Raw genomic sequence first — 8,621 nt, 5'->3', positions numbered from 1 at the left:
CTGGGCGACAGCGAGACTCTGTCTCAAAAAAAAAAAAAAAGAAAGAAGACACCAATGACATAAAACAGGTCTTGAACATTTTGGTATCACTCAGATCACAAAGGACTAGATCAAGCTGCACTCAGGGCTTAAAAATCACAAGCCACGTTACACATACAGTACTTCAGACATTCTTCATTCCTGACTGAGGATTTTTTTGTTTTTGAGACAGTCTCGCTCTGTTGCCCAGTCTGGTGTGCGGTGTCGCAATCTCAGCTCACTGCAGCCGCTGTCTCCCAGGTTCAAGCAACTTTCTCCTGCCATAGCCTCCCCAGTAGCTGGGATTACAGGTGCCCCCCACCAAGCCCAGCTAATTTTTGTGTTTCAGTAGAAATGGAGTTTCATCATGTTGTCCTCTCGAACTCCTGACCTCAAGTGATCCACCCGCCTCTCCCTTCCAAAGTGCTGAGAGTACAGGTATCAGCCACCGTGCCCGGCCATCACTCAATAATTTAATTGGCATACTGAACTCTGTTCCACCCGGAAGTCAGTGGACTTCACATTTCTCTGATGTTTGATCTTAAATAAGAGCAGCAGACTAGGAGAGGTGAGAAAGTGCTGATTAAGCCCAAGGGTAAATAGGAGTCAAGCAAACAAGAGAAGAAGGAAGAGCGATGCAGATAGAGGGAACAGCACATGTGAAGATCCTGTGGTCGGAGCTAGGGTGGTGATTTAGGAACTCCTAGGACAGTGCAGCTAGAGCACAGAGCAAAGGAGGAAATTGGGTGAGGTAAGGTAGCCAGAGGCCAAATGATACAAGAGGTCTGTGAAGCCATGTTAAATGTTTGACGTTTTATCCTAAGCACCTAGGAGGTTAGCAAGGGGGAGACATTGACAATATCTGATTTTGTTTAGTTTAGTTTAGTTTAGTTTAGTTTAGTGTTTAGTTTAGTTTAGTTTAGTTTAGTTTAGTTTAGTTTAGTTTAGTTATTTTGAAACAGACTCTCACTCTGTCACCCAGGCTGGAGTGCAGTGGTGCGATCTCTGCTCACTGCAACCTCCGCCTCCCGGGTTCAAGCGATTCTCCTGCCTCAGCCTCCTGAGTAGCTGGGATTACAGGCACCCACACCACACCCGGCTAATTTTTGTACTTTTAGTAGAGACGGGGTTTCACCATGTTGGCCAGGCTGGTCTCGAACTCCTGACCTCAGGTGATCTGCCCACCTCGGCCTCCCAAAGTGCTAGAATTATAGGGATGAGTCACCGCGCCCAGCCCTGAGTTTCTTTTTAAATCTTTCTAGCTGCCATCTTAAAGGATGGTTTGCAGGGGTGGACTAGACTGGGTGCAAGGTGGAATAGGCTAGGTGAAAAATGGTGGCCTGGCCAGGTGTGGTGGCTCACTTCTGTCTTCCCAGCACTTTGAGACCTGAGGTGGGAGGATGGCTTGAGGACAGGAGTTTGAGACCAGCCTGAGCAACATAGCACAGTTCTTTGTCTCTAAAAAAAAATTTAAAAATTAGCCAGGCTTGGTGGCACACACTTGTAGTCCCAGGCACTCAGGAGACTAAGGCAGGAGGATCACTTGAGCCCAGGAAGTGAAGGCCTGCACTCCACTGCACTCCAGCCTGGGCAACAGCGTGAGACCCTGTCTCCAGGACAAAAAAAAAAGACAAGAAAATGATTTGGGGAATTGATTACTTGGCCCGATGGACATGCTTCCAAGCTAAAATAAACTGTTTTAACCTGTGTTCCCTTTTCCCTATTTGTATAAATTACTCAGTTACATTCTCATTGCTACTTATTTAAGCAAAGTATTCTTTTAAGAACAAAGAACTACAAATTGTGTTCATTTTCTATCCTTCCCTGTTGTTAGACTAAATTAACTGAAATAGGAACCATACAATTTCAGAGTGGCTTTCAGCCACAACGTTTATTTGTTTTAAGCTTTTTTTTTTTTTTTTGAGACGGAGTCTTGTTCTGTCGCCCAGGCTGGAGTGCAGTGGTGCAATCTCGGCTCACTGCAACCCCCGCCTCCCAGGTTCAAGCGATTCTCCTGCCTCAGCCTCCTGAGTAGCTGGGACTACAGGCATGCACTACCGCGCCCGGCTAATTTTTGTATTTTTAGTAGAAACGGGGTTTCATCATGTTGGCCAGGCTGGTCTCAAACTCTTGACATCAGGTGATCCACCTGCCTTGGCCTCCCAAAGTTCTGGGATTACAGGTGTGAGCCACCACGCCTGGCCTTGTTTTATGCATTTGGGGATCAATTTGCAGGGATCTATTGGACTATGGGGAAAATGACATGGTTCTGCTCCTGTATTTTAATGTCTTTTTCCTTTTTTTCTTTACTGTGTAATTAAGTTTTTGCAGACTTGCATCCCATAATGTCTTCTTTTATTTTATTTTTTTGAGACGGAGTCTCACTCTGTCACCCAGGCTGGAGTGCAGTGGCGCCATTTCGGCTCACTGCAACCTCTGCCTCCCGGGTTCAAGTGGTTCTCCTGCTTCACCCTCCCGAGTAGCTGGGATTACAGGTGCGTGCCAGCATGCCGGGCTAATTTTTGTATTTCTAGTAGAGACGGGGGTTTCACCATGTTGGCCAGGCTGGTCTTGAACTCCTGACCTCAGATGATCTGCCTACCTGGACCTCCCAAAGTGCTGGGATTACAGGTGTGAGCCACCACACCCAGCCCATGTCTTCTTTTAAAGGGTGGGAGGTTTGGTGAGTGCATGGCAAAGTAAGACAAGTGATCAAATTTGAACAACACTGGTCTGATGGGAGAGGAAGTGAACATTTGGCTGTTGGTTTGTTTAGGAAGAGTCTAACCCATCTCTGCAAGCTCTTGAGTCCCGCCAAGATGATATTTTAAAACGTCTGTATGAGTTGAAAGCTGCAGTTGATGGCCTCTCCAAGATGATTCAAACACCAGATGCAGACTTGGATGTAACCAACATAATCCAAGCGGATGACACCACGACTTTAACCACCAATGCGCTGGACTTGAATTCAGTGCTTGGGAAGGTAAGTTCGTTTTGAAAGCTGAAACGTTAGATGCTGAGTGGTTAGTGCAGGGAAATTGTGCTACTGTGATTAAAGCCTTAGCTTTCAGGCCGGGCGCGGTGGCTCACGCCTGTAATCCCAGCACTTTGGGAAGCCTAGGCGGGCGGATCACGAGGTCGGGAGATCAAGACCATCCTGGCTAACATAGTGAAACCCCGTTTCTACTAAAAATACAAAAAATTAGCCAGGCATGGTGGTAGGCGCCTGTAGTCCCAGCTACTCAGGAGGCTGAGGCAGGAGAATGGCATGAACCTGGGCAGCGGAGCTTGCAGTGAGCAGAGATCACGCCACTGCACTCCAGCCTGCGCGACAGAGCAAGACTCTGTCTCAAAACAAAAACAAAAACAAAACTAGCTTTCTAGTTTTCAAAGGCAAAGCCAAGAGCATGTTCATATTTTTTACTCCTCTAAATGAATGTGCCTTTGCACAGAACAGATTCCCAGGGCAGGAGTGAAGTCAAAACAAGCTCTAAAGCCTCCTCTTGACCTCTCAGAGCAAGTAGAGGACAGGGAGGATCTGTAGGCAGAGAAGGAGTGGAAGAGAGTTACAGCCTCTGCCAGTCCGGGCATGGGTCCAGCAGCTTCCAAGCCCTGGAAGAACAGATCTCAGCTTGCTTGCTCAGGGTTCCCCAGAGGTTCAGCAGAGGCAGCCCGGACTCTCTGATCGTAGGCCAGCTTTCAGAACCGTAACTGCCCAAGCACAAAAATCCTACCCGTCCTTTTGAAACGTACTGCTCAGGCCAGTCACAGTCTCATATTTCAAATGTATTTTGCTTGAATTCAGTTTGCTATATTACAAGTAAGTTGCATCAGCCAGCTCTCATGATTGAAGTTTACAGGCTTCAGCTAATTTAGGGGAGAATCTGATATGCAAAGAAAGACCACCCGTTTGTTACAACAATGTGATATTTATTTGAGGGTGCAAAAGGGTTTGTCCCAAGAATCCCTACCAATAGCTTCCTCTAGAATGGGTGACAGAATAGCACTACTTAAAGCCCTAAAAAATGCAAGCATTTTGGTGTCTCACCCAGGGCTGGGGTATTTGGTAACCTCAGTACCTCTGCATTCATGTATTCCTTCCCCTGCTCCCTCATTCATCCAGTACTTGTTGGCATGCACTGAGGGCTCATATGAGGCGCAACCAGGCCCTCAGGGAGCCGGAGCCTAGCAGATGAGTTTTCAAGCATGCGTGGCCTAAATGACTGAGAAAAGACCCTGAGTCATTTCTCAGGGTGCTGGGGATGAGTTTTCGAGCATGCGTGGCCTAAATGACTGAGAAAAGACCAAGTCATTTCTCAGGGTGCTTCTGATACCTCAGAAGACCCAGCGCCAAGTAATACAATATGTTCAGGGAACTGCAAGGCATTCCACGTAGGCTGACGTGTGGGACATTGGTCAGGAGTGGCAGGCAGGGTACAGAAAGCCAAGGAGTTTGGCCGTGAGTGTTCACATCAGTGCATTCATTTTTTTTTTTTTTTGAGACAGAGTCTCGCTCTGTCACCCAGGCTGGAGTGCAGTGGCGCGATCTCGGCTCACTGCAAGCTCCACCTCCCGGGTTCACGCCATTCTCCTGCCTCAGCCTCTCCGAGTAGCTGGGACTACAGGCGCCCGCCACCACGCCCGGCTAATTTTTTGTATTTTTAGTAGAGACGGGGTTTCACCATGGTCTTGATCTCTTGACCTTGTGATCCCCCCGCCTCGGCCTCCCAAAGTGCTGGGATTACAAGTGTGAGCCACCGCGCCCAGCCGAGTGCATTCATTATTACGAGTGAAAGCGTAGAAGAAATAAGAAAGTCTTTATCTAAAAAGGCTGTCATGCATAGGTTTTGATTTATGACAGGCCCATCCCCCTGGACCTCTCATAGTGCCCCATGCCAGAGCAAACTGTGGCCCCGAACCATTGCCTGTACCTCTGGGCCACTGGCACTGAAGAGGGTTACACAGTGGGAAAAACAAGCCTATCAGTCTGAGCACTTCAGTTAACGCATAGTATTTTACAATCTCCCCATCCCTCATCACCAGTGATATCTTGAGCCAACACCCCTTCTTAAGGGGTTCTTCATGGAAGCATCTTAATGAACAACAAATTGGCTATGGTCAGCTGTTGGAAAGATTGGGTAACTGGAATAAATGTAGGTTAAAAGGAACAAATAGAAGTGTAATTCCTAGGCCAGGCGCCATGGCTCCCATCTGTAATCCCAGCACTTTGGGAGGCCAAGATGGACAGGTCATTTGAGGTCAGGAGTTCGAGAACAGCCTGGGCAACATGGCAAAACCCCATCTCTACTAAAAATTAAAAAAAAAAAAAAAAAATAGCCAGGCGTGGTGGCAGGCATCTGTAGTCCCAACCACTCAGGGAGCTTAGGCAGGAGAATTGCTTGAACCTGGGGAGACAGGTTGCAGTGTGCAGAGATCATCCACTGTACTCCAGCCTGTGTGACAGAGTGAGACTCTGTCTCAAAAAAGAAAAAGAAAGTGTCATTCCTCATATGTTGTTTTATTTGACAGTAGAGTCAACTTTTTATTTGTTGGGGTAAGAGGGTGGAGTCAGCTCATATCCCAGCTCCACTCTGTCCTGAGCGAGTGACCTTGGATAAGTTACTGGCTGCAACGTGGAGATGACACTAGTGCCTTCTTCATGGAAGTGGCAGAGTCAGTTAGATAACCCTGGTTAGGTTCTCAGACTCGCGCCCATCACAGTGGCACTCTCAGATGACTGTTATTCGTACATCGTCTTGGTCTTTCCCCAGGATTACGGGGCGCTGAAAGACATCGTGATCAACGCGAACCCGGCCTCCCCTCCCCTCTCCCTGCTCGTGCTGCACAGGCTGCTCTGTGAGCACTTCAGGGTCCTGTCCACGGTGCACACGCACTCCTCGGTCAAGAGCGTGCCTGAAAACCTTCTCAAGTGCTTTGGAGAACAGAATAAAAAACAGCCCCGCCAAGACTATCAGCTGGGATTCACTTTAATTTGGAAGAATGGTAAGTAGACAGGACTGAGTTCAATTTACACACAGCTGCCCCTTGAACACCACGAGTTTGACCTGCATGAGTCCATTTACATGTGGATTTTTGTCTTTTCTTTTCTTTTTTTTGAGACAGTCTTGCTCTGTCACCCAGGCTGGAGTGCAGTGGCACAATCTTGGTTCACTGGAACCTCCGCCTCCTGGGTTCAAGCAATTCTCCTGCCTCAGCCTCCTGAGTAGCTGGGATTACAGGCACGCACTACCAGGCCCAGCTAATTTTTTTTATATTTTTAGTAGAGACGGGGTTTCACCATGTTGGTCAGGCTGGTCTCGATCTCCTGACCTCATGATCCACCCGCCTCAGCCTCCCAAAGTGCTGGGATTACAGGCATGAGCCACCAGGCCCGGGCCTCATGTGGATTTTTTTCGATAGCTATCTTGGAAAACTTTTTGGAGATTTGCAACAATTTGAAAAAACTGGCAGACAAACCGCATAGCCTAGAAATATCAAAACAAGGCCACGCCCGGGGGCTCATGCCCATAATCCCAGCACTTTGTGAGGCCAAGGCAGGCAGATCACGAGGTTAGGAGTTCGAGACCAGCCTGACCAACATGGTGAAACCCCATCTCTACTAAAAATACAAAACTTAGCCGGGCGTGGTAGTGGGCGCCTGTAATCCCAGTTACTCGGGAGGTGGAGGCAGGAGAATCACTTGAACCCAGGTGGCAGAGGTTGCAGTGAGCCAAGATCATGCCATTGTATTCCAGCCTGGGCGACAGAACGAGACTCCATCTCAAAAAAGAAAGAAGAAAAATATCAAAACAAGTAAGAAAAAGCTATGAGGCATAAAATATTTACATACTAGTCTATTATTTACTACCACAAAATATACACAAATCTATTTTAAAAAGTTAAAAAGTATCAAAACTTACACACACACACACACACACACACAATACATGGCACCACTTGCAGTTGACAGAAATGTAAACAAACGTGAAGATAAGCATGAAATCCCAACTGCGTAACATTAACTGTAGAACAAACAGACTGTACTGCTGGAATAATTTCACAGCCGCCTCCAGCGTGGGGAGCGTCTGCTTCAATCTGCTTCAGACACCCTATGACGCTAATCATCGCGGTGTGTGCAGCTAATTCATCTCTCCAGGAAATTGCATGTTGCAGTCAAAAGTGATCTCTTGGGAGGCCAAGGCAGGCGGATCACAAGGTCAGGAGATCGAGACCATCCTGGCTAACACGGTGAAACCCCGTCTCTACTAAAAATACAAAAAAAAAAAAATCAGCCAGGCGTGGTGGCGGGCGCCTGTGGTCCCAGCTACTCAGGAGGCTGAGGCAGGAGAATGGCGTGAACCTGGGAGGCGGAGGATGCAGTGAGCCAAGATCATGCCAGTGCACTCCAGCCTGGGCAACAGAGCAAGACTCCGTCTCAAAAAAAAAAAAGTGATCTCTCGAGGTTCTTGGGTATTTCTCATCGTGTTTTGGGTATTTTTCCATCGTGCATTGCCATAAACCTTGACTAACACTGTGGGGCACTTACAAACTGTCTCTTGTGATACCGAAAATGCTCCCAAGAAGCAGAGAAAAGTCATGATATTACATGAGAAAGTTGAATTGCTTGATATGTACCAGAGGTCTGCAGCTGCCAATTCAAGGTAAATGAATTCAGTGTAAGAACCATTGTTTTAAAAAAGGGAAATTCGGTGGGGCACAGTGGCTCACGCCTGTAATCCCAGCACTTTGGGAGGCCGAGGCGGGCAGATCACGAGGTCAAGAGATCAAGATCATCTTGGCCGACGTGGTGAAACCCCATCTCTACTAAAAACACAAAAATTAGCTGGGCATGGTGGTGTGTGCCTGTAGTCCCAGCTAGTTGGAAGGCTGAGGCAGGAGAATCGCTTCAACCTGAGAGGTGGAGGTTGCAGTGAGCTGAGGTCACGCCACTGCACTCCAGCCTGGCAACAGAGCGAGACTCCATCTCAATTTATGAAGACATCACTATAGCTGCACTAGGAGGTGCAAAAACCTTGCCCTTTTTGCAGAATACCTACTCATCTCGTATTGAAAATGTAGCTTTTGAGGCTAGGCGTGGTGGCTCACGCTTGTAATCCCAGCACTTTGGGAGGCCGGGGCGGGCGGATCACGAGGTCAGGAGATCGAGACCACAGTGAAACCCCGTCTCTACTAAAAATACAAAAAAATTAGCTGGGCGTGGTGGCGGGTGCCTGTAGTCCCAGCTACTCGGAGAGGCTGAGGCAGGAGAATGGCGTGAACCTGGGAGGCGGAGCTTGCAGTGAGCCGAGATTGCGCCACTGCACTCCAGCCTGGGCGACAGAGCGAGACTCCGTCTCAAAAAATAAAAGAAAGAAAATCATGGAGGAGAAGGGATACCTGTGTCAACAGGTTTTCAATGCAGACAAAACTGCCCTAATCTGGGGGCGTGGGGGGGAACCACAAAGGACATTTATTAGTGAAGAAGTGAGCCCCAAGATTGAAGGCAGGCAGGGCTAGGTTAACCGTCCTGTTTTTTGCAGGTGCAGCTGTGTTTATGATCAGGAGAGCTCCTACCTATAAAACTGCTGACACCTGAGACTTAA

General features: G+C 48.0%; 2 protein-coding genes and 1 non-coding gene across 9 annotated transcripts in view; all 3 read left to right on the top strand.

Moving 5' to 3' along the window:
* The window catches only part of AIMP2 (aminoacyl tRNA synthetase complex interacting multifunctional protein 2), a 16,449-nt gene that overhangs the window by 3,607 nt on the left and 4,221 nt on the right, over positions 1–8,621 (top strand). For 6 of the 7 annotated variants that reach the window (XM_032755882.2, XM_032755881.2, XM_058442789.1 and 3 more), the window contains exons 2-3: positions 2,795–3,001; positions 5,790–6,021. In XM_032755882.2, the coding sequence (XP_032611773.1) occupies positions 2,795–3,001; positions 5,790–6,021 (439 nt within the window). Of the gene's footprint in view, positions 1–2,493; positions 2,514–2,794; positions 3,002–5,789; positions 6,022–8,621 lie in introns of those variants that run through there. The other variant, XM_058442783.1, reaches the window with a different exon arrangement.
* Positions 4,857–4,985, top strand: LOC116809910 (small nucleolar RNA SNORA42/SNORA80 family). Its single transcript, XR_004370074.1, has one exon. It is a non-coding gene; the product is annotated as a small nucleolar RNA SNORA42/SNORA80 family (small nucleolar RNA).
* Positions 5,898–8,621, top strand: part of ANKRD61 (ankyrin repeat domain 61) — a 19,962-nt gene continuing 17,238 nt past the window's right edge. The window contains exon 1 of the mRNA XM_032755870.2: positions 5,898–6,021. The gene's annotated coding sequence lies outside the window, so the exon portion shown is untranslated. The remainder of the gene's footprint in view (positions 6,022–8,621) is intronic.

This window comes from Hylobates moloch, unplaced genomic scaffold, assembly GCF_009828535.3.
Source record: "Hylobates moloch isolate HMO894 unplaced genomic scaffold, HMol_V3 SCAFFOLD_1, whole genome shotgun sequence".
Lineage (NCBI taxonomy): Eukaryota > Metazoa > Chordata > Mammalia > Primates > Hylobatidae > Hylobates > Hylobates moloch.
Note: the sequence above shows the minus strand (reverse complement) of the source record. Positions and strands in the feature narration are given on the sequence as shown.